Source organism: Leuciscus leuciscus (genome assembly GCF_965113295.1).
Source record: "Leuciscus leuciscus genome assembly, chromosome: 9".
NCBI classification, from domain to species: Eukaryota; Metazoa; Chordata; class Actinopteri; order Cypriniformes; family Leuciscidae; genus Leuciscus; species Leuciscus leuciscus.
The window spans coordinates 43,682,437-43,708,890 of record NC_138733.1 but is presented as its reverse complement, the minus strand read 5'-3'; the positions used below and the strand labels follow the sequence as shown (position 1 = coordinate 43,708,890).

The following is a 26,454-nucleotide window of genomic DNA, read 5'->3' as shown; positions in this document are numbered from 1 at the left end:
GGTCTAACGGCAGATTAATTATGCCTCCAATGCTTCGCTCTGTCAGTTCCCTGAAAGGCGACTGCAGATGTGCATTTTGCAGCCAACGAGCGCGTTGTACAACCCGCTCGCCTGCACCCAAACACCGTTTCTATGGTTCCCGTGCGTCACTGGCGAAAGGAGAAAAGAGTGTTAATGTCCCGCTGCGGCCGGGCCGAATTCTATTTCTCATTCCCCTCTGAAGTTCAGGCGACTGGAAATGTCATACTGCAGTGAGCGAGCCTGTTGTAATGCACGCACGCCTGCAAACGAACGCCAGCATGTTGACGCTCTCTGTTTCTATGGCAACTTCTCGCTCGTTCAGTTTCAGTAAATGCGACTGTTCCAGTGTATTCTGCAGTAAACAAGTCGGCGACACAGCCCGCTTGCCTGCACACAAACGCCGCTTTACGGCTACCCAGATAAATCCCATAGAGTGTATTTTCTGGTGTTCCGGCCACGGCCGATGGTGATATGAGTGTAGACAAAATGCCCACTGCCTGCCCAGTGCTCATTCCTACACAGAAACACAGGTTTCTCTGATAATACTCGCGCTATATAAAAGCTTTTGTGTCTTCCCCTGTGGACCAGTGGCAGATTCTCAAGTTATCACGCGAGAGACCCGTGTTCGATCCCGGGTCTAACGGCAAAAAAAATTTAAAAAATAATTTTGCCGTCAATGCTCGCTCTGTCAGTTCCCTGAAAAGGCGACTGCAGATGTGTATTTTTGCAGCCAACGAGCGCGTTGTACAACCCGCTCGCCTGCACCCAAGCACCGTTTCTATGGTTTCCGTGCGTCACTACCTCCATTCTCACACATTTCTCTGGAAATGTCAATATTGCAGTGGACGAGTCTATTGTAATACACGCACACCTGCAAACAAGCACCAGCATGTTGACGCTCTCTGTTTCTATGGCAACTTCTCGCTCGTTCAGTTCCAGTAAATGCGACTGTTCCAGTGTATTCTGCAGTAAACAAGTCGGCGACACAGCCCGCTTGCCTGCACACAAACGCCGCTTTACGGCTACCCAGATAAATCCCATAGAGTGTATTTTCTGGTGTTCCGGCCACGGCCGATGGTGTTATGAGTGTAGACAAAATGTCCACTGCCCAGTGCTCATTCCTACACAGAAACACAGCCTGTCGCACAGGGCTCGCGCACATGAAATCGACCCAGATCGATTGCGCATTAAATGTGGTAAATGTGCCCACTGCCCAGTGCCCACAAACACTACGTTCTGCATGTCTCAAGGTTTCTGTAAAACGAAACCAACATGCATTCGCTCTGCTCAGGCAGACAATGCTCTCAGTGTTGTAAATGTGCCCGCTATCCCACGCCCACATTCACACATAGACATGACAGGTCTTACGGGACTCGCCCAGCCCGCCAGTCTCGGTTGACCACCGCAGAGGAGTCGAGCACGGGCAATCTGCCCGCTGTTATCAGCGCGCCCCCTGCCTCAAATGTCATAAGCGCGACACTTATGTTGCAGCACACTGAAGCCCCTCTGTCGCTGAGCGACCAGAGCGCGCTTCGCATTCAACCCCTAGCCATTCGTGCAAACGCATGGGCAAGGCTACCCGGGGTTTCGAAGTGGGTGCTAGACATTATAGAAAGAGGCTATTCGCTACAGTTCGGTCGACGCCCGCAACGCAAAGCGGCGCGAATCGATACTACGGTGAAAAAGGAAGTAGCACACCTACTTCGGGCCGAAATAGCGAAGTTACTGAGCAAAGGGGCTATAGAACCCCTATCACAAGCTCAGAGCGAAGGGGGCATGTACAGCAGATATTTTCTGGTACCCAAAAAAAGACGGGGGTCTCAGACCCATTTTAGATCTAAGACGACTAAACAAAGCACTTCTGAAACGACGGTTCAGAAGGCTCACGACCAAGAAAATCCTCTCGCAAATTTGCCAAGGGGACTGGTTCATGTCGATAGATCTGAAAGACGCTTATTTTCAAATACAAATAGCGTCACGTCACAGGCGAATTTTGAGATTCGCCTTCAAGGGCCAGGCATATCAGTACACAGTCCTGCCATTCGGCCTATCCCTGGCACCTCGCGTATTCACGATGTGCATGGATGCAGCGCTCGCACCCCTCAGGCTCCGAGGCATACGAGTGCTGAATTATTTGGACGATTGGCTGGTTCTAGCTCGATCACAGTCGGAGCTCATAGAACACAGGACCATATTACTCGATCACCTCGAGAATTTAGGTCTCACAGTCAATTGGGCAAAGAGTTCACTGTCTCCCAGTCAGAAAATATCTTTTCTGGGCACAGATCTGGACTCGCTGTCTATGACAGCACAGCTGTCGCCGCAGCGCAGACTAAGTATTCAGCGCATGACAGAGATTTTTCGCCACGGCGCTTTAGCCCCGCTCAAAAAGTTTCAAAGGATGCTGGGTCTCATGGCTTCAGCATCCTCAGTGCTTCAGCTGGGTCTGCTTCGCATGCGCCCGCTGCAGTATTGGTTGAAAGCGCGCGCCGCGCAGAGCTTGGACCTCCGGTCTCGCGCGCCTCAAGGTCGATCAGAAATGCGTCGCAGCTCTGAAACCTTGGACAGTGACCGACTGGTACCGGTCAGGTGTAAGCCTGGGGACTTCCTCGAGTGTGAAGGTGGTGTCTACGGACGCCTCAACCTCGGGATGGGGAGCGCTGCTCGAGGGCAGACCGTTATTCGGCCAGTGGTCGGAACGGGAAAAGCTTCTGCATATAAACTGCCTGGAAATGATGGCAGTCGACAACGCGCTGAGGCGCTTTTGTCCCCAGATAAAAAGACACCACGTCTTGGTCCGTTCGGACAACATGTCAGTGGTGGCTTATATAAATCACCAAGGAGGTATCAGATCCAGAATCCTTCACAGGCTGACGGAACGCCTCCTGGTCTGGGCTCAGCACAATCTGCGCTCGCTCAGGGCAGCGCATGTGCCTGGCCATCTGAATGTGGGACCAGACAGACTGTCCAGAAACAATCTGCCGACAGGAGAATGGTCTTTACATCCACAGACAGTCAAAATGCTATGGAGGACATTTGGCAGAGCGGAAATAGACCTATTTGCGTCTCAAGAGAACGCTCATTGTCAGGAATTCTTCTCCAAGAGCAGGGATGCGCTGGCTCACGTCTGGCCCCGCTGCCCGCTCTATGCGTTTCCCCCTGTCACGCTCCTACCCCAGGTGTTAGAGCGAATCAGGGAGAGCGGATGCCCAGTGCTACTCGTCGCCCCATTTTGGACAAACCAAGTCTGGTTTCCAGTCCTGATGCAGCTGACGAGTACCGCCCCGTGGCCGATACCGGTGAGGAGGGATCTCCTCTCGCAGGCGAACGGCTCGATCTGGCATCCTCGCCCGGAGCTTTGGTCCCTACATGCGTGGGCCATCAACGGGTACCCGTTAACCTCCCAGCGGGAGTGTTAAACACGATCACGCAGGCTAGAGCTCCATCTACGAGGCGGCTCTATTCCTCAAATGGTCTGTGTTCACTAGCGGGTGTACAGCGAGTGGCACTTCACCCTCACACTGTGGGGTGCCGGAGGTTCCCTCCTTTTTACAAGAGCTTCTGGATAAGGGCAGAACCCCATCCACGCTCAAAGTTTATGTGGCGGCCATAGCAGCGTTCGCTGAACCACCGCTTGGCCAGTCATTAGGAAGGAACGATCTGGTCATTCGCTTCCTTAGAGGAGCTAAGAGGCTGAACCCTCCCAGACCACCCTCAGTTCCCGTTTGGGACCTTTCCACGGTTCTGGAAGCCATGAAAGGTGCCCCATTCGAGCCAATACAGTCAATAGACCTGAAACTCTTGTCTTTCAAAACAGTGTTTCTTCTGGCTCTCGCTTCAGTGAAGCGCATAGGGGATTTGCAAGCGCTCTCAGTGAGCGCGACGTGTATGGAGTTTGGGCCGAATGACTCGAGAGTCATACTCAAACCAAAGCACGGATATGTTCCTGAATCCCTCAATACACCGTTTAGGGCACAGGTGATCTCCCTGTCGGCCCTGCCGGTATCTGAAGAGGAAGGGGACGCAGGCTTCCTTTGCCCGGTCAGGGCGTTAAGGGCCTATGTGTCTCGCTCATCTGTTTTCAGACAGACAGAGCAGCTCTTTGTTTTGTTCAGCGGACGTTCTAAGGGACTAGCTGCGTCAAAACAGAGTCTATCCAGATGGATAGTTGATGCTATAGCGCTAGCTTACACATCCAGGGGCCTGCAATGCCCGATAGGTGTCAAAGCGCACTCCACAAGAGGCATGGCCTCGTCGTGGGCTTGGTCCAGTGGGATTGCCTTGCAAGATATCTGTATGGCGGCAGGCTGGGCCTCCCCGTCTACATTTATAAGGTTTTATAACCTCGAGGTTCCCGCTTTGCAAGCTAGGTTGCTCTCGGTTTAATTTTTCAGTATTGCTCGCCCGATGCTATCGGCTCGGGATGCTGAAACTGCTAGAGCGTCGATCACGGATCGTCTGTATACTCCTGTGGGCAGTGCGTAAGTCCCCCATATTTACCAGTCCAGGCCGAGTTCGCCCTGGCTGTGTGGAACACTTGATATAACATGCTCTTATCAGAGCTCCATTTTACAGGAATGATGCTATTCTAGCCCCTCTTCCCGGATTCTCTGTGAGTCCTTTGTGATAAGGCACTGTATGAGCCCCGGGCACCTGCCCTTGGGACTTTAGTGTTATGTCTCAAGCACGCACGGCGTTTTACATTGTGTTCCCCTAGCGTAAGATATCTTACGCAAGTACGAGAGCCCTCTCGTAAGAGAACGTACTCGGTTACTGACGTAACCTCGGTTCTCTCTAGAAGAGGGAACGAGTACTTGCGTATCTTGCCGTGCATGCGTCATGTTCTGATTCGCTTCAGCGATGAAAAACTGACCAAACCAGCCTCTCTGGGCCGTATTTATAGCCCTGGCCCCACCCGATTTCGGCGGGACATGACGTAATGGGCGCGAAGCGCCCTCATTGGTTCTGACGTCATGAGGAGCCTCTATCGATAGGCTGGTGCAGTTGCCGCAGAGCAGCCAATGGGCGCGCGAGCTGTCTCGCCCATGTCTGCATGCTGCTGCAATGCGTTTTACATTATTGCAAAATTAAGGATAATTTTTGGCTTCAATATCTCGAGGAAAAGAGGTTTTCCCCAGCGTAAGATATCTTACGCAAGTACTCGTTCCCTCTTCTAGAGAGAACCGAGGTTACGTTAGTAACCGAGTACGATTTCTTTCGTACCAACTAACGTTTGGAAAATACAAACATTTTAATGAATCCGAACATTTACGTCAGAACCACTTTACACACGATTTACACCAAAATTCGTTCTGCTCGTGTTTCATGAATAAGACTCATTGTCTCAACTCATGACACAATGATTATTGTTATACGTGATAGCTTTAGCCTACGGCTAACTAGTTCAGCTCGCGCTGTGCGGCCTACACTCAGCTCATATCAAATCATTTCTGAAATTGACATATCTTTCATAAGATAACATATGATAAAAAAATGTCACTCACCAAAACGAGATTGCATCACATATTCAATTAAAAAAGACTATTCAATAAAGATTACCGCTCTGGGATCCACTAAGTCTTTAACTTACTCCGATTTCCACTTCACCTCTCTCTGACGACAACACTCCAGGCTGAAGCATCCAAAGTTTACAAGTGCACACAATCACAGTTCTCGATAGATTATGATTATCATTTAGTGCAAGGAGTTTCTGGAGAAATGCTCCGTGTCTCATTTGATCTGTTCTCATCTGATTCTCTGTTTATGCTGACAGTGGCAGCGCCTGCGTGACCAGTGGGCGGGCCTTATGAATATGCCGCTACTGTTGGCTCTCAGGGGTGTCAGTCACTGCAGCACAATCAGTGATTGGATGAATCGTGTGTTATTGCCCAGTGGTGTAATCGAGTGCATCAAGTAAAGAAAAAGAAAAAAATTACTATTTGAAAAATTAAATTTGTCCAGAACAGAGCGACACGACTCAATTTAAACTGTTATAGAAGAGCTAATATACTAAGAATGCACTGGTCTCTCAAGGATTGTCTCTCTGCTTTATTTTATAAGAAATATCTATGTGTCTAAAGTTCCTAATGTCCTGTACTCTCAACTTTTGTATAGTAGTAGTAGTCATAATTTTTACACCAGGCATGAATAAAAGGGATGTTTTTTTATTTCCTGTTTCGTAAACCACTGGAAAACAACGGACTGTAATGTATAGAGGAATGAAAATATGGAATCATTTAGCCTACCATTGATATCACACATTTTTACAAGAAAAATTAGTTTAAAAAAAATATTTAAAGGAACATTTTTACAAGAAAAATTTGTTTTAAAAAAATATTTAAAGGAACATGTAATGGCACAATATATAGTAAATAGTTGATTTTGATATTTGGAATGAATGTTGGGTTAGTATGTTTCATTGACTTGACTTTTTATTGTTGTTGATTAAATGTAGTTTTGTATTTTTTACTTGTTGGGACCCCAGGAAGAGTAGCCACTGCCTAGGTAGTGGCTAATGGGGATCCAAATAAACTATTAAACTTATATAATTGATGGAAAATACCATTTACAGCCAATACAGGCAATTTACTTAGGAATGTTTTTTTGACAGTTATAGCACCACGTCTTGCCTGATCTCCACCACTTTTATTAGGTGTCCTCAAAAGGTGCCCATACATGCCTGTCAAATTTGTTGTAAATATCAAATTTTTTATTGAAGTTTAGACACTTCTATTTATGAGAGCATAAAAATTATCCATGGGTGACAATGATTGGATTTTTTATTATTTTATTTTTTTTGTTCCTATCATAATTTTGACATTTTGGCGTTATTGTTTAGCTATTTACCTATGTTTTCAAATTTCCTTTGTTTTTTTGTTGTTGTCTCGATCGGACTAACGGCTTTGAAGATAACCACAATTTTTTAAAGCTCTAAATGACACTTACAAAAACCATAAGGCGAAACCTGGCATGTTTAGTATTGTTGGACTCGGCAAGGATTCAGGAGTCTTGTAAAATAAATCGGCATCCAAACACGGCGAATCCAACGCGTTCGTGCAGCTCGCCGTAACTTACATAGACGGATATTATAATCGAGCTGCTATTAGCTCGACTAGCTGCTATTTAAAAATGGCGGTCACAAGTTTCTCTTCAGTCTTGTTGGCCACGGTAACCCCGCCCCCAGCCTCTGACGCAAGCGGTTCTTTCTTGGCTCCGTTCTAGACCCTGCAATGATTTGGTGCTACTTAAGAACCACTTTTACTGGTTCGGAGCTGGTGCTTTGGCGGTGGAAAAACAAAGAACCGATTTGAAACTAGGCTCTGGCTCCGAACCAGCACCAGCTCTGCCTTGGTGGAAAAGGGGTATTAGACTATCATGGCACCCTGGACAAAGACACTGCGTGCCAATTTTCTGTAGACTAACGGTTGGGAGCGCTTATAGCTATTTTCATTATTTTTTTCACTGTTATAGCACCACCAAGTGGCCAATTGTCATGATTTTTTTCATGTCAACTCAGATTGAGCTTATGAACATGTGTCCCAAGTTTAGCGAAAATATCTCTTTCCGCTCCCAAGTTATAACCATTTTATAGCGCCACCAAGTGGCCAATTGTCATAATTTTTTTCACATGACCTCAGAATGAGCTCATGAACATGTGTCCCAAGTTTTGCGAAAATATCTTTCCGTTCACAAGTTATAACCATTTTATAGTGCCACCAAGTGGCCAATTGTTGCGATTTTTTACAAGTAATCTCAGATTGAGCTCAGGAAGACGTATCCCAAGTTTAGCAAAAAAATCTCTTTCCGTTCACAATTTATAACCGTTTTAGTAAAAGTGGCCCTGGTGCCATCAAATATTTTGGTTCCCCTTATCGATTGTTAATTGAAATTTTGAATTTTTTGGATGATTATTGATTGTCAGACTCCAGAGAATATTCTTGCAGTGGTTTGGTTCTGATCGGGCTAAAAACCTAGAAGAAGTTCGCAAAAATAGGTTTTTCAAAAAAATGCAATTTACTCGAAATTGGCGCCTGAAGGGCGAGCAAATCCGAGGCATGCACCTGGTCCGCCTCGAGCCAAGGAATCCAACGATGTAAGACACTTGAGCCTACGCCTCACGGTTGATGAGTTATGAGCCGTTTCGTACTTTTGACCGCTGTAGCGCCCCCGTCAGGCCGATCGGGGCAGGCCTTGGTGACGCTGTAGGCGGTGTGAGTACTATCAGCCCCCAAAGTTTCAAGTCTCTACGACTTACGGTTTGGTCTGCCTGATCAGTTTTATGTCTGAATGTTGCATCATGGGAAAATTAACAATAACAATAGGGTTTCAGCACTTCGTGCTTGAACCCCTAATAAGTGCCTAAAAAAGGGCCACAAAAAGGCCTCTAAAAAAAAAACTATAGGGTCTAGGCACTTGCCGCTTGCGCTGCTGCGTTCCAAAAACTTTATCAAGCCTTTTAACATGTACCTCGGAGAGGAAAAAGTATGTTTTTTTCCCTTTTAGCTCATTTATCATGGAAATGTGGTGAATATTTTTTTTTACCTTTTAAACTGTGACACCTCCACTGATGGCCCGATCTCCATAAAAGTTTGCACGCTTCTTTAGAATAATATGGCGCATGTGCTCAGCTAATTTGGTGAAGTTCTGCTCTTTTGTTCCCCATTTTTCAGTCATTTAAATGTCATTTTGCATAGGATAATACAGAGGCCTTCTCACCTTTATGACAGTTAAAGCGGCCCACCAATGGCCCGACGTCCATGAAAGTTTTCAAGCTTCTTTAGGATCACGTGACGCATGCGCATGCCCGATTTTGTGAGGTTGTATGCAAATCAGACAGCAAGATGGCCGCTTTCAGCCATTTCATGGGATTTGCCATAGAAATGCATCATTTTGACACCCTTTTAACAGTTAAAGCGCCACCAATGGCCCGACGTCCATGAGAGTTTTCAAGCTTCTTTAGGATCACGTGACGCATGCGCATGCCCGATTTTGTGAGGCTGTATGCAAATCAGACAGCAAGATGGCCGCTTTCAGCCATTTCATGGGATTTGCCATAGAAATGCATCATTTGGACACCCTTTTAACAGTTATAGCGCCACCAAGTGGCCAGTCGCCGCGTCCTTTTTCACGCGACCACAGAATGAGCTCGTACATACGTGTGCTGAGTTTGGTGCAAAAATCTCGTTCCGTTCACGAGTTATAGCCAATTAAGCAAAATGGGCTCCTCCCACTTCAAACGTTTTGGCGGCCCTTAGGGACCGTGAACCCAAATGTTAAAATTTTTTTGATAATTATTGACATTCGGACTCCAGAGAATCTTGCTGCACTGGTTTGGTTCCGGTCGGGCCAAAAACCTAGGACTAGTTCGCGAAAGTAGGTTTTGTGAAAAACCCCAAATACCCGAAAATTTTCCCAGGGTGACGAGCAAATCCGAGGCATGCACCTGGTCCGCCTCGAGCCAAGGAATCCAACGATGTAAGACACTTGAGCCTACGCCTCACGGTTGATGAGTTATGAGCCGTTTCGTACTTTTGACCGCTGTAGCGCCCCCGTCAGGCCGATCGGGGCGGGCCTTGGTGACGCTGTAGGCGGTGTGAGTACTATCAGCCCCCAAAGTTTCAAGTCTCTACGACTTACGGTTTGGTCTGCCCGATCAGTTTTATGTCTGAATGTTGCATCATGGGAAAATTAACAATAACAATAGGGTTTCAGCACTTCGTGCTTGAACCCCTAATCATTACATTTATATAGCGCTTTTCTCAGCACCCAAAGCGCTTTACATAGAAGGGGGAATCTCCTCAACCACCACCAATGTGCAGCATCCACTTGGATGATGCGACGGCAGCCATATTGCGCCAGAACGCCCACCACACACCAGCTTACTGGTGGAGAGGAGACAGTGATGAAGCCAATCAGTATATGAGGATGATTAGGAGGCCATGAGGCAATTTAAGTAAAAGAAATTATGTAGTTTCAAATTTGAAATAAATAAATAACTGTTTAATTTGAACATTGGAGCTACTATGTATCTAGCCTGACTACGTCAGACTTCCTACTTCCGCTAATTTCATTTCGCTCCTGTAGTCAGTCTGAGATAGCAGCCTATCTTTCAGTTTTCCACCGGCCTGAAAACAGTCAACGAACAGAGGGCGGGCTGAGAGCCGTGACGTAGACGCTGATTGTACCGTGGATGCGTAGATTTACTTCACATAATCTGCAAAAGTCATTCACAGCCATGTTCACTCCGGTATTTCGCTCGATGGTTTAGTTTTTGCATCATACATGCGTTTACAGTGGAAGTTAGATGCGGCTGAGCATGCGCATAACACACGCCATAACCAAACGTTATGTGATTGGCTTACGGGTAACCAATGATTTTAAACTTCAGACAAGCGCCCCCCCCCCCCACGCGAGAGAAAACACTTCTCTATTATGCTATTCCAGACTCTGTATACGAAGCAAAGTGAAGTAGCTGAGTCTGGTATTACCAGGCTACTATGTATCCAACATGGATGCTAATGTGAGACCATCACAGAGTGATTTAATTAAAACCTACAATTAACATCCAATAATGTTTACATAATAATATTTTTAGTAAATCATGAATAACATTTTCTTTGAATCTGGTGCTGCACATTTACATTGTGAACCCCCTTTTTTTTCACATAATCCCCTTCATTGAGGCCTTGATGGCAGTCTATGGTCTAGTCTATGGTACCAATCACGTTAGTGAAGCCTGAGTGACATATACTGTAATCGGCATGGTCATGATTGCACGATCTTCATAAAAAATTATGATAGCCTAAAAAAAAACTGCTTTAAAAAAAAACTGCTTTACAACATTGGGTCTTCAGTGACTTGGAAATGCCACAAAAAAACCTAAAACTGCCAGGTAAACTCCGAATGACACGACAGACAGCACTTTCCATCAAGTTCTCCGCATCTCCAATAGTGTAAAGGAAAGATAGATATAGGAAAGATATTTCCAATAGTGCAAACAATATTAGGGCAATGCAAACAGTTTGTGCTGTAGTTAAAGCCCGACTCCGACAAGTCGGAAATAAATGTGCGTTTCCAACAAATTAATAATGTAAACGGCGATCTCATGAGTCACGAGAAAAGTGTACTATCTCAGAAAGTGTACTATCGCGACTTCCCGTATCAGCTCCGCTTATGAAGCCGCAGTCTATTCCTGTTAACATGAAATAAGCTGCTCCCGAGCAGGTTTAAGTTTGCGCACCAGTTGCTATGACAGCAAGTCCAGGATGAGCGTCGAAGAACCAAACAATCCAAGATCATGCCAAATCGCCAACAATCAAATCCAGCTAAGTGAGTTAGCGACGTACGAAGAACGGGCCCCAGGACTGGCTCCACATTAGGATCATCAGCCAGGAGGTCCTCCATTGATGAGAAAAAGACCCAGCTGCTGGCACCACTCCCAGTCTTCTTCTTACTGTCCACTATTGTTTTGTATCTATTAACCCTAGTGAAAAAAAAGTATACTTTATTGTGTTTGAAATATATTCCCTTTTTCAATAGTACATTGCAAATATATAAAAAAAAAAGATATACTATCTTTAAATATATTAAAAGTATATTAGCATCATGCTTTTTATCTATTTTTATAATACAACTTTTAACACACTTTAAAATAATAGTACTTTAGTATATTTTCTAAAAAATATATTTAAAAGCAAGCATACTTTTAACATGTTTCTAACAAGTGCACTATAAGTACATTGGTAATAAATATATGCTTAATTACACTTTTAAGAAATATGCTAAAAACAAGCATACTTTTAATATATTTGTTAATAAATATATGCTTAATTACCTTTTTAAGAAATATGCTAAAAACAAGCATAAACTTTCAATATATTTCTAACAAGTGCACTATAAGTACATTGGTAATAAATATATGCTTAATTACACTTTTAAGAAATATGCTAAACACAAGCACACTTTTAACATATTTCTAAAAAGTACACTACAAGTACTTTGAAGTTTTTGTGTATTTAAAGAAAACATACTTATGTTGCTCTACTTAAAATAGATTTGAGTATGCAGTGTACAAATGGCTACTTTTGTAATTGTGATTTAAGTATTTTTAATTTAAGTTTATACAATGTTAAAGATAGGCACAATGTACAATAAACACAAATCCATTACAAATTTTACATCAACATCACACCATTGGAACACACAAGAAAATGTGTTTTCTACTGTACAGAAAGTGGCAGCTACTGGATTGTGATGTCACAAGTGGCAGTTTAACCACTACAGCCAAGTAAACACTGGCTATATTGCATGGCCAAAAATGGAAGTTCACTCACACTGCATTAACACATTAGAAGCATAATCAGTGTTCAAAAAAATGTAACAAATCATTATTGACTTTAGGGAGAAAAGCTGAAAAATAATTGGCATTGATATCTGTAAAGCTGCAGAAGTAGTTCCCCAGGAATCAGTTTTTAGTCTCTTTCAATATTGTTTGGAAGTGGAATGACATACAGTTTGTCCTTAGACCTAACCATAACACATTTACGTTTGAGTGATTGAGGATGGACAGCAAATACATAATTGGTATGAGACACTTCATTTATAAATGTTGATGATATATTGAGCTGAACATCTCTATACAACTTTTATGGCAAAGCATAAAACAACAAAAAAGACCTCCATTCAGATGCTTTCCAGAATTTTCAATCTTTCAATGATCTTGGAGCCCTTGTGACTTCCAAAGGTGGGTTAAGGGCCATCAGTCCCTGGTCTATGTCATTGACCTTTGAGCCCAGGTACCAGTCTTCCTTATGGTGCTTACTGTCTAGCCACAGGGATGTAATTTGTTTAGTGACACCAAGGCAGACACTGTGCTGGTATTCTGGAACGAATCCATTGATCATGTGGAAGCTCTCAAGTTCCATCAAAGGGGATGGTCCTTTTACACCCATTACTGGTTTAGCAGGTGTTGCCAGCATAGCATGCCGGAAATGATCTGTCTCCATCCTTAAAGGTGGTTCTGGTGTTTCCCAGATATATGGGCCACCACCGTGGTGGAGGCAGAAGTCACACCCATATTTTCCATTGAACTGCTTCGTGTTTCTCAGGAGGGGGCGGGCAACTGAATCTGAGGAGCAGAGAAGGCAATGAACTTTGGCTGTATGCTCTACGTTTTCAGAGTCCCTCCATTTGATTCCAACCTGTTCTAGTTCCTTGAGCTGTGACACAAAAGCAGTTAAAAATGTGACCATATTTGGCTTGCTGTTACCAACCCATAAGCATGGTATGCATATGTTCCTTTGACGATCTTTTGGTGACAGCTCAATAATTTGACACTGGATTGGCCATATCTGAACATTATTACTTTTAAAAACAGGAATTCCATCACAATTCCACAAGATGGATATGTCATCAGCTCCCATTACTCCACTCTGTTTGATCTTTTGATATTCTGCCCCACACTGAATATCAGAAACAATGCCTGGAATTGATTCCCTTTTATTCAAATGTATCTCCGGGTTTTCCAAAACATCAACTATTTGGGCTGATAGACTAAGTACAAGAAAGTAAGATCCAGACCTTAGGTTGTTCTCTATGTCAAATTCAGCTTTACAAGAAGAACAGTTTTGTGGTGCTGTCTCAGTAGCTCCCATGTAGTTTTCACAGTTGATACAATAAAAATGTGGCACATACTGGCCAAATTGTCCATATGCTTTATGAAAAAGATATGAGGTTGCTGGCACCAAGCCAGGGAAATGTTCATTGAACATAGTAAGAAGATCCTGAAGAGCTACTCCTGTCAAATTGTGCCTCAGTACATATGACATGAGTAAAAGCAGACTCTGTCCCTTTGTGAGGGGAGCACCAGGGTATACAGGATCATCACCATGTTGATTCTGTAATAAAAGATAAGGCGGATCACATTAACAGCTACAAAACTGTATAAAACATAAGAAGAAATATAACTAAAAGTGTTGTTCTTTGAAGAAAGATGGATTACACAGTCAACATAAATTAACACCATGCATATAGATCATCTATAATTACGTACCTTCCTTTGGTTTGAATCTTCACTTCCTTGGTTCCTCTCTTTTCCTGCTCTCTGTTCTTGTCCACTTACATCTTCTTCCTCTCTGGACTCTTGTTCACTTCCACCATCTTCTTCAAGGTGTTCTGGTTCACTTTCATCATCTACCTCTCTGTCCTCTTGCTCAATTCCATCATCCTCCTCACTTTCCTCATTTACACTTCCATTAATTTCCTCTCTGTCCTCTTGCTCATTTCCATCATCTTCATCTTCTTCCGCATTCACACTTCCATCGTCCTCCTCACCTTCCTCATTTACACTTCCATTATTTTCCTCTTCTTCCTCATTTACACTTCCATTTTCTTCCTCTTCTTCCTCATTTACACTTCCATTATTTCCCTCTCTGTCCTCTTGTCCATTTCCATCATCTTCCTCTTCTTCTTCATTTACACTTCCACCGTACTCCTTACTTTCCTCATTTCCATTTCCATTATCTTCTTCTCTGTACTCTTGAACATTTCCATCATCTTCCTGTCTGTCCTCTTGTTCATTATCTTTTTTTGCGTTCAAGATTGCTCTTCTCTTCATTAGGATTTGTAAAAAGAATCTGAAACAAATGTACACAAAAGGTAAGTGCAGCTTCACAAAACAAGTTCAAAAACCAAACAGCAGTATTTAGATATAGGCCAAATGTAATTCAATCAAAATATCATTGTATAAACAGCCCACCAACAGAGTCTGGGGCACAGAGGTGTGCAAGGCTCATTCATTTGTTTTTTTCATTTACGTACCTTTTTTATAACCTTTTCTTCTAAACAGAGTTGTTCATGTAATTGGAGATCCATGAAGAAATCTCTTGTACAATTTCGTCTGTTTCTGTGGATACAGTGCAAACAAAATTAAGTAACTTAGACTCTGTTAAACAGAGCTTAGACTAAGCTAGGACTAGTCCTTAGTTAAATTAAGGCATTTAAGTAACAATTTTAAACATGCCCTAGAAAAAAACAAACATTAATAGTGTGCATCTTGAGACAAAACAATGGCTATGACACATTTTAAGATATGTCAGTGCAAGTTTATTTCAGTTAAAACTGCTCAAATGAGTTTGAATAAACATTTTATCTCCATGCATATTTTGTCTGGGCAAAAGTTTATTTTATTTATTTTTTTACATAAAAGTTATAAATAGTAAAATAGTTATAAAAAAGTAATAAATAATAATATCCTCCTCGGACCCAGGAATATACTTTTGTCCACTGTAGTGGACATTATATTTTAGTGAATTTTTCTGAGACCATACATGTCACAGTTTTACAGGACAAGTGGATGTCCAGTAAAGATAACATTCAGGGCTTTTCAGAGATACTAAATAATACTAATACAACAACTTCTCATTTGTCTTTAAAAAATGGCTGACAATAATTTGGTGATTAAATGTACCACTCAATAATATTTTGTAATTATCATTTAAATCTGAATTATTTTAAACATGTTTGTCATTCATCAACATCTCAGGACAATTATATGCTGTTTCTAATCAAAATATGACTTTCTGTTACAAAACAGGGTCGTGACTGTAAACGACACCAGGACTTCAATAATTTGTATCAGGCACTTAGGCAGTGCCGTCGCAGGTGGGGTGCGAGGCCCTGTGCGAACTTGAAATGCGAGGCCCTGCTCTTTGATGTGGATGCACAATTGCGCATGAATAACAGTCACACGGACGTAGCTGTTGTTCTAGTTCTATTGCACGCATAATCTCGCTGCAATACGTTTTTATCAAGTAGAATAATACAGCATAATCATGCAGATAGTCTCAGCTATGACTTTTTGCTATTTATTTCAGAGGGAAAAAAAATCAACTGTGCAACGAGTGGCTTTACATCAAGGCAGCTCCAGAATTCGTGTGAATTAATACATAGATCCGCTTGCGCCACACGTATATCTTAATGGTCCAGTGGTAGAACTCTCGCCAAGCGTGTCAGAGGTTCTGGGTTCGAATTCGCTCTCGTAAAGTTTTTTTTTTTCCTTGTATAACGTTATTTAATTTTTTTTTTTTATCAAAACCGATTATGTTCATCAGTGGTTGTATATCAAGCAAGGACACATTTGTGTGCATAATGCAGCTTGTGCGCAGCTGCAACGAGCACTTTGATCCAGAATCCAGAATCCAGAATCGGTCTGTCTTCGCCGGTCTTCAGCGCAGACCACAACGATCTGCCCAGGTCTGTCGGTCCTGGGCGAGCCTCATCCAATTGTGTCCCAGATCTTGTCATAGCGAGTCGCGCCATCGTGTTGCAGGGCGTCCACGTGGCCGCTTGATATCGATCGGCAACCAGACGGTGACTTCACGCGTCCATCTTTCGTCCGTCGTTCGTCCGCACTTTGATCACTTGATTTAAAAAACACATTTCAGCGCTAGATCTTCTCTTATTTTAAAAAAAAAAAGAACGAAATGAATGCTCTGCCAGTTAACTGGAGATGTTTTATTTATTTGTAGAATTGTTACATTCGTGCCGCGAGATGTTTTAAAAAGTGGTGAGAAAAAAAAGAAAAAAAAGAAAGAAAAAAAACAGCAGGATTGCGAGGCCCCCTATTGGCGCGAGGCCCTGTGCGGTTGCACAGTTCGCACAGTCTATGCGACGGCTCTGCACTTAGGGAGGACACAGCAAGTGAATAGGGAAAGAAACTATATAGCAATATTCATATGAAATATTAGATATTATTATGAAAATTTAGCCAAATATTACTCACATTATTCAACTTATTTTTTTATCACATGTTAATATACAGTACATGTACACATTTATGCAAATTAGATATAGCATATCCATTGTTTTAGATGGGAAACCCCATTTATGGCCATTTTACCCACATATTGCAGAAAGTCAAATGGTATATCAATTAATTCCTTTATATATTTTATAACATGACAATTAAAAGTAGCCTATACAGACTTTGTTAAAAAAAAATATATATCCTGAAGCATAAAAATTGATTGGTGATAAAAAAAAGTCATGTCTTAAGTACACTAAAGTAAACATAGCTATACATATGAATAAAAAAATCTAAAAAACATCAACATCTTTACATTTGTTTCTTATGCTAACAATGATGACAAAAATACTATGTTAAAAAAAAATGTCTGGGTCTCACAAGGATACCCTTAATCATTACGATTGGTAATACTGTAATAAAAATATAATGTTTTTTGTTTACCTGATTCTGTTGAAGTTTTCTGTGTTTTGAGGTTCTTGACATATCTGGTGGAGTCCCAACGGAATTCAAATGTGTCTTATACTTGCGTTTTGATGCCATGATTATTTCAGGGTACACCAAAATGAAAATGTTATATCTGTATTACCGGTATATGGGTTTGAATTTGAGAAAAATTGGCGCCACGGTATTTGACCAATCATGTCTCGTAGTGTTGAATTCAGCCAATCAGAGCTGCAGAGTGTAGCCTACTCATTTCGCGTGAAGCTCCCGCGCTAACGTGCAGTGTTGCCAACTTAGCGCCTTTGTCGCTATTTTTAGCGACTTTTCAGACCCCTTTAGCGACATTTTTTCAAAAAAGCGACTAGCGACAAATCTAGCTACTTTTTGGACAAACCTCAGTAACCTCCAAATGTTGCCAGCACAGTCCTGCGAGCGCGAGGTTTGCGTTCTCTTTGCCGTCACACACCTCTCTCTGCGTCTACCCTGTTCAGTGAATGGCTGAGAGAGGAGCAGCAGCACGGCAGACGTGAATGAGCAGTGTTGTTTCCACGGACGGACTTATCACTTATCTTTTGTTTTATATTTAAAGAATTTAGTTTGACCATTTTATTTTATTACTTGTGCTTATCACTTGTAATACTCACTATCACAATGCTTTAGTTCAACCAGTTCCCGAACTCTCTCAATTCAGATAATTTTACACATATAAAAAAATTGTCATTCAACAGCTACTTGTTCTATTGTCTGACAAAAAAATATAGTAAATGAGAACAGCTTTATTGGCAATTCGGCTATATTATATTATAGTATGTTATATAAAAACACAGTATGTGAGCATGATTTTAACGAGAAAAAACATTAGGCAGGCAGAACGCAAAATGCCGCGATGACGTCATGAATATGCTAATTGACGTATGACGTCATCTAGCGACATTTAGCGACTTTTAGGGGAGGCGTTAGCTACTTTCCTTTGAAAATAGTTGGCAACACTGCTAACGTGAGGTTTTTCATAGCAGGAGACGTTACGAAGACACGATGGCGTTTCAATTCGCAATTTATTACTTGTTTGACAAATCGTTAAAAGTGGAGAGCACATCTATTCTTCTATCCAATGTAGACCAGCTAAGTCAAATTACATCAAAACCTGACCTTGATGGAGACGACGATTGGCTTGAAATAAAATGTCCTACACGTAAAGAACCAGAGAAAACGGTGCCTGCTAAAGTCCTGCTATTTGGAGGTAAGTTGACGTTAAGCCGGTTTTTATTTAAACACTTTCAACTATTTCATTGCGTTATTGAGTCATTTTATGTGTAGCTGTTGTAGGCTAAACTTCTTTATTCTTATATTAGATTCTTTCAAAGATCTCGTCTCAAAGAAAAATGTATTCCTTTTGGGAAGCGATATATGGAACAAGGACGAAAACGTACTCGGTTACTAACGTAACCTCGGTTCTCTCTAGAAGAGGGAACGAGTACTTGCGTAAGTATCTTACCCTAGGGGAAAACCTCTTTTCCTCGAGATATTGAAGCCAAAAATTATCCTTAATTTTGCAATAATGTAAAACGCATTGCAGCAGCATGCAGACATGGGCGAGACAGCTCGCGCGCCCATAGGCTGCTCTGCGGCAACTGCACCAGCCTATCGATAGAGGCCCCTCATGACGTCATAACCAATGAGGGTGCTTCGCGCCCATTACGTCATGTCCTGCCGAAAGCGGGTGGGGCTAGGGCTATAAATACGGCCCAGAGAGGCTGGTTTGGTCAGTTTTTTCATCGCTGAAGCGAATCAGAACGTGACGCATGCACGGCAAGATACGCAAGTACTCGTTCCCTCTTCTAGAGAGAACCGAGGTTACATTAGTAACCGAGTACGTTCTCTTACGAGAGGTTCTCTCGTACTTGCGTAAGTATCTTACGCTAGGGGAACACAGTGTAAAACGCTGTGCGTGCTTGAGACATAACACTAAAGTCCCAAGGGCAGGTGCCCGGGGCTCATACAGTGCCTAATCACAAGGGACTCACAGAGAATCCGGGAAGAGGGGCTAGAATAGCATCATTCCTGTAATATAGAGCTCTGATAAGAGCATATTATATCAAGTGTTCCACACAGCCAGGGCGAACTCGGCCTGGACTGATAAATATGGGGGACTTACGCACTGCCCACAGAAGTATACAGACGATCAGTGATCGACGCTCTAGCAGTTTCAGCATCCTGAGCCGATAGCATCGGGCGGGCAATACTGAAAAATTAAACCGAGAGCAACCTAGCTTGTAAAGCGGGAACCTCGAGGTTATAAAACCTTATAAATGTAGACGGGGAGGCCCAGCCTGCCGCCATACAGATATCTTGCAAGGCAATCCCACTGGACCAAGCCCACGACGAGGCCATGCCTCTTGTGGAGTGTGCTTTGACACCTATCGGGCATTGCAGGCCCTTGGATGTGTAAGCTAGCGCTATAGCATCAACTATCCATCTGGATAGACTCTGTTTTGACGCAGCTAGTCCCTTAGAACGTCCGCTGAACAAAACAAAGAGCTGCTCCGTCTGTCTGAAAACAGATGAGCGAGACACATAGGCTCCTAACGCCCTGACCGGGCAAAGGAAGCCTGCGTCCCCTTCCTCTTCAGATACCGGCAGGGCCGACAGGGAGATAACCTGTGCCCTAAACGGTGTATTGAGGGATTTAGGAACATATCCATGCTTTGGTTTGAGTATGACTCTCGAGTCATTCGGCCCAAACTCCATACACGTCGCGCTCACTGAGAGTGCTTGCAAATCCCCTGTGCGCTTCACTGAAGCGAGAGCCAGAAGAAACACTGTTTTGAAAGACAAGAGTTTCAGGTCTATTGACTGTATTGGCTCGAATGGGGCACCTTTCATGGCTTGCAGAACCGTGGAAAGGTCCCAAACGGGAACTGAGGGTGGTCTGGGAGGGTTCAGCCTCTTAGCTCCTCTAAGGAAGCAAATGACCAGATCGTTCCTTCCTAATGACTGGCCAAGCGGTGGTTCAGCGAACGCTGCTATGGCCGCCACATAAACTTTGAGCGTGGATGTGGTTCTGCCCTTATCCAGAAGCTCTTGTAAAAAGGAGAGAACCTCCGGCACCACACAGTGTGAGGGTGAAGTGCCACTCGCTGTACACCAGCTAGTGAACACAGACCATTTTGAGGAATAGAGCCGCCTCGTAGATGGAGCTCTAGCCTGTGTGATCGTGTTTAACACTCCTGCTGGGAGGTTAACGGGTACCCGTTGATGGCCCACACATGTAGGGACCAAAGCTCCGGGCGAGGATGCCAGATCGAGCCGTTTGCCTGCGAGAGGAGATCCCTCCTCACCGGTATCGGCCACGGGGCGGTACTCGTCAGCTGCATCAGGACTGGAAACCAGACTTGGTTTGTCCAAAATGGGGCGACGAGTAGCACTGGGCATCCGCTCTCCCTGATTCGCTCTAACACCTGGGGTAGGAGCATGACAGGGGGAAACGCATAGAGCGGGCAGCGGGGCCAGACGTGAGCCAGCGCATCCCTGCTCTTGGAGAAGAATTCCTGACAATGAGCGTTCTCTTGAGACGCAAATAGGTCTATTTCCGCTCTGCCAAATGTCCTCCATAGCATTTTGACTGTCTGTGGATGTAAAGACCATTCTCCTGTCGGCAGATTGTTTCTGGACAGTCTGTCTGGTCCCACATTCAGATGGCCGGGCACATGCGCTGCCCTGAGCGAGCGCAGATTGTGCTGAGCCCAGACCAGGAGGCGTTCCGTCAGCCTGTGAAGGATTCTGGATGTTTTAGTTCACCTCCTTGGTGATTTATATAAGCCACCACTGACATGTTGTCCGAACGGACCAAGACGTGGCGTCTTTTTATCTGGGGACAAAAGCGCCTCAGCGCGTTGTCGACTGCCATCATTTCCAGGCAGTTTATATGCAGAAGCTTCTCCCGTTCCGACCACTGGCCGAATAACGGTCTGCCCTCGAGCATCGCTCCCCATCCCGAGGTTGAGACGTCCATAGACACCACCTTCACACTCGAGGAAGTCCCCAGGCTTACACCTGACCGGTACCAGTCGGTCACTGTCCAAGGTTTCAGAGCTGCGACGCATTTCTGATCGACCTTGAGGCGCGCGAGACCGGAGGTCCAAGCTCTGCGCGGCGCGCGCGCTTTCAACCAATACTGCAGCGGGCGCATGCGAAGCAGACCCAGCTGAAGCACCGAGGATGCTGAAGCCATGAGACCCAGCATCCTTTGAAACTTTTTGAGCGGGACTAAAGCGCAGTGGCGAAAAATCTCTGTCATGCGCTGAATACTTAGTCTGCGCTGCGGCGACAGCTGTGCTGTCATAGACAGCGAGTCCAGATCTGTGCCCAGAAAAGATATTTTCTGACTGGGAGACAGCGAACTCTTCACCCAATTGACTGTGAGACCTAAATTCTCGAGGTGATCGAGTAATATGGTCCTGTGTTCTATGAGCTCCGACTGTGATCGAGCTAGAACCAGCCAATCGTCCAAATAATTCAGCACTCGTATGCCTCGGAGCCTGAGGGGTGCGAGCGCTGCATCCATGCACATTGTGAATACGCGAGGTGCCAGGGATAGGCCAAATGGCAGGACTGTGTACTGATATGCCTGGCCCTCGAAGGCGAATCTCAAAAATCGCCTGTGACGTGACGCTATTTGTATTTGAAAATAAGCGTCTTTCAGATCTATCGACATGAACCAGTCCCCTTGGCAAATTTGCGAGAGGATTTTTGCGGTGTGCTGTAACATGAGCGCCGCGTTTGCAGCGTGTGAGACTGGGTGCGCGCTGATCACTGCGGGCAGCCTGCCCGCGCTCAGTTCTCCTGCAGCGGTGTGCTGAGAGAGAGCGAGCGTGGTGAGCCCCGTGGGGTTTAATATGTCTGTGAGCGAATGAGGGCGCGGGACAACGGGCCCATCCATAACGCTGAGAACACCGTCTGTTTGTGCAGACTGTATGTGTGTTGGTTTCGTTTTTACAGAAACCGTGAGACATGTAGCATGTAGTGTTTGCGGGCACTGGGACATGGGCACAATCACTACATTTGGTGCACAACCGACATGAGTTGATTTTATTTGTGCGGGCCGTGTGTGGCGGGCCGTGTCTGTGTGTAGGAATGGGCACTGGGCAGTGGGCATTTTTACTACACTCATAACACCATCGGCCGTGGCCGGAATACCAGAAAATACACTCTTTTTGGGATTTATCTGGGTCGCCGTAAAAACGGCGTTTGTGTGCAGGCAAGCGGGCTGTGCTGCCGACTTGTTTACTGCAGAATACGCTGGAACAGTCGCAATTACTGGAACTGAGTGAGCGAAAATTTTCGGTGGAAGTCCGGCCGCAGCGGGACTTGAACACCGTCGCTTCCGTAGACTGGCTAGGAAGACTTAGAGGCCTCGGGCTTTACCTCAATCTTCGGCCGTGGCCCACGCGGCGGCCGGCGGAGCGAGAGCGCGGTCTCTGATCCCTGGTCTGTCGGTGCGGAGCTTGAGTGCTTGGGCAGGAAATGTTTCATGGCCTACGATGTCTTCTGAATCTCGGTGAATCTGTCTGCGAAGTCCTTGACAGACGATGCGAAGAGACCAGTGGGGGAGACAGGGGCGTCGAGAAACGCAGAGCGCTCCGAGTCCGACATCTCCGAGAGTGTTAACCAGAGGTGTCTCTCAGCAACGGTGAGAGAAGCCATGTTCCGCCCCATGGCCTGCGCGGCGGATTTAGTGGCGCGAAGGGCGAGATCCGTCGCGCTCCTTAAATCCGGTAGGCTCACAGCTTCCGGTCCTTCCTCGTCCATTTTGCGGAGAAGGTTGGCCTGGAAGACCTGGAGTATGGCCATTGAGTGAAGCGCCAAAACAGCCTGCCCGGTGGCGGTGTAAGCGCGACCGTGCAAAGCTGAGGTAGTGCGGCAGGATTTTGATGGCAGCGCCGTCTTAGCACGCCGTCCAGCAGAGGGCGGGCAAAGTTGGGCGGCTACCGCTTCCTCGACGGGAGGAAGAGAGTGGTACCCTTTGTCCTTAGCACCGTCGACTACGGAGAATGCTGCGGACACGGGAGCACGCACTCTGGCTGAAAAGGGAGCGCTCCAAGACTTAGCGACCTCTTCATGAAGCTCAGGAAGGAAGGGGGCTGGTCTTGAAGGCTGCGAAGTACAGTCCATTTGCAGAAAACAGCCGTCCAGGCGGTTGAGTGCAGGCTGCTGGGGCGTCGACCACTCAAGGCCGAGGCTCTCGACGGCCTGCTCGAGCAGACGCATAAGCTCCGCCTCAATGCTGGCTCTCTTCCCAGAGGGCGGGTGAGAAGATGGTGCGAGGTCCGCGGAGCATTTTTTATGCTTTATAAACAGAACTAGGCGACATTTACTTAGAAACAATGAAGCATTTCTATAGAGCTGGTAAGTCCCGCCCATCCGTAAAACCCCAAGTGGACCTCTAGGTTGAAAAATCGTCAATGCAAGTGAATGAGAGAAAATAATAATTTTCTGGTCCCGTTTGAATTGTGCCATGAATGTGAACATATGTTGTCTGTGAATTTTTTATATAATTTTTAATGTAACGAGTTTGACAGTATACTGTATGATTCTTTGGCTAACAGTTGTGGAAAAGACATAACGAGAAAGACTACATGTCGCATATGTGACGACGTCACCCCATAACACATTTTACCTCCACAAATCACGGTGCGATAATCTATGGAGACAGATCGAGAAGCCTGTGTGTTTTGTACCCAAATGTCACCATTCAAACAAAATAGGCTGTTCTTTCTTCAGATCAAACGCGTAGAAACGCGTCAAACATGTCGAAAGCAGAGAAGAGTTGTAGACCACAAAGTGCTCTCACACAAAGTCTAACCGTATCAAAATTCTAAATTGTAGCATTCTTTACACGAGAAATTATATAAAAAATTCACAGACAACATATGTTCACATTCATGGCAAAATTCAAACGGGACCAGAAAATGATTATTTTCTCTCATTCACTTGCATTGACGATTTTTCAACCTAGAGGTCCAGTGGGGTTAGCGGAAGAGACTTACCAGCTCTATAGCATATCACTTTAATATGTACTATTCTACACCCAAAGCTTTACAATCATATCAGGAGTCTCTCCTCACCCACCACTTATTAACATTTTTGTCCATGTAAAGCAAGCAACGATTAAGAAGGCTGCCAGACCCCTGGCATTCACTTCTGATCATCATACTAGATCTGATGAGGCCACAAACATAGCGAGCCATCTCTGTCCAGATCATCACACCAGTTCTGATGATGCTACAAACATAGGGAGTCCTGAAATGGTAAGTCCTTTGTTTTTTTCTTTAAAATTCTTTCTCTATTGATTTTCGAGAGGGGGTAAAATCTTTGCGTGACAGGGGGACCTGTCACTCAACCCGTCACCGCTAGAGGCAGCTGTCACTGGACCAGCCACCGTTTTATGCGCCTGCCACTCGACCAGTCACGGATATGTGAGCCTGCCACTAGACCAGACATCGTTTTAGGCGCCTGCCTTGCGTTCTTACACAATATGTAAGGTGTTTTTTAACAAAATCGTATCCCCAGTCAGTAGGAGCTAGTGTTGTCAAAAATATCGATATTTCGATAAATATCGATACTGAAATATCTGAACGGTACCAATACTAATTTCCTGAAGTATCGATACTAGCCGAGCTGTCACTTTCACTTCTCTCCAAAGGCGCGTTGATAAACACCACACGCGCACTCGTCTCACTCGCTCTGGTTAAATAGCAAAAGTGTAGTAAATGGGGCCGATCACACTTGACTTGTTTTTTGCAGTGAGAGGCGCCTATTTTCAATTGGTTTCCAGCGAGCGTTCTGCGCGCTGTTTATGCGCCTCGCGGGTCTTCCGTTTTAATGATGAAAGCTAGTTGCTTGAACGCCCGGAGAGTGCGATGATGGAGGATAAACTTATGGTGCTCTCGCGGGTTACCAGGAGCTTAACGACTTCACGAACCGTAACTACCACAATGTTAACAGAAAGTAAATAAAGTTAATAAAAGGCTGATTTGACGTTTACTTGACTGACAGGACAGCTGTTTCAGTGGTTGCCGAGCAACATAACAAATGCAGCGCACTGCTCGTTCTGTGTGATGAGTGCTGTGTGCCTCGCGTTTTCGAACCTGAAAAACGCGTTAGTGTGATCAGGGCCTAATATAGCAAAGCACCTGAAAGACCGACACCGGGATCTATATAAATAATTTCGAGAGGTTGGTAACTCTTCTCATTTTAACATTTCTGAAACATTAACCAAGATGACCTAGTATTGTTGTTGATATGAGTGTGTGTTGTCTCGTTTTTTCACCGTAATTCTTAAAGTTAATATAATCTGACTGAGAAATCTTAGACAAGTAACGTTAAATATTTTAACTGTGGTCAAATGTAAATTAACTTTTGCTTATTTAACTTTATTCAAAAATTTGTATTTAATTCTGCAATTTGCCTTCATATCTTTTCATCAATTTGATTACACAGATACTAATTAAACTAAACTGAGCTATTGAATGACATCTTTGAATTCAATAATGAAATGCCTTTAACTGAAAATTTAATGTTTTATCTTATTATTATACATTACTGACACTATATCCTCCAATTTGATACTGTTAAGTGCTTTGACACAATCTGTATTGTTAAAAGCACTAATAGTATTGTTTTCGCGTATAATGCACACACGTTTGTGTTTAAATCTGTTCATCAAATAACGTTAATGTATTAACCAGCATTAATGCTTTTGAACAAGTGCACTACTTCAGGACATTTTTGTTCATGTAAAATATCCCTCATTGTCATGTTCTAGACTTGTTATATTTAGCTTTAAATAATAAAAAAAAACTTAATATTGTGGCAGGTTTTTTCTCCGTGGTATCGAAAATGGTATCGAATATCGATATTTTTCAAGGTATCGTATCGAAGTTAGAAATTCTAGTATCGTGACAACACTAGTAGGAGCCAGAACAGAACGCACAATATGTCATTATTCACCATTTAATAAACGCGCTTCGCTACCAGACATTTCGCTTCTCTTATTTATCTAACTTATTTGCCCCCTGCTGTTTTAATCCGGAGCGCGAGTCTCGTGACATAACCGACATATATTACGGTGACTGGTCAAGTGGCAGGCGCACATATCCGTGACTGGTCGAGTGGCAGGCGCATATAAC

General features: G+C 44.3%; 1 protein-coding gene across 2 annotated transcripts; it reads right to left on the bottom strand.

Annotated features, from left to right (window-relative positions):
* Positions 1-12,675: 12,675 nt before the first annotated feature.
* On the bottom strand, positions 12,676-14,650 carry LOC309505381 (uncharacterized protein). Of its 2 annotated transcripts, XM_082178737.1 has the most exons (3): positions 14,216-14,650; positions 14,072-14,149; positions 12,676-13,916 (listed from the first exon to the last, which is right to left on the bottom strand). In XM_082178737.1, the coding sequence occupies exons 1-3, from the start codon at positions 14,633-14,635 to the stop codon at positions 12,723-12,725; spliced, it is 1,692 nt and encodes a 563-aa protein (XP_082034863.1). In that variant the 5' UTR covers positions 14,636-14,650; the 3' UTR covers positions 12,676-12,722. The 2 variants fall into 2 exon arrangements, with proteins under 2 accessions (XP_082034863.1, XP_082034862.1); XM_082178736.1 differs by having other exon boundaries at positions 14,072-14,650.
* Between the last annotated feature and the right edge of the window lie 11,804 nt (positions 14,651-26,454).

Excerpts from the sequence above, each read along its gene's own strand:
- LOC309505381 (XM_082178736.1), bottom strand. The coding sequence starts at position 14,635 with ATGAAGAGAAGAGCAATCTTGAACGCAAAAAAAGATAATGAACAAGAG. Across the intron at positions 13,917-14,071 it reads AAGATTCAAACCAAAGGAAG|AATCAACATGGTGATGATCC; the intron begins GTACGTAATTAT and ends CTTTTATTACAG.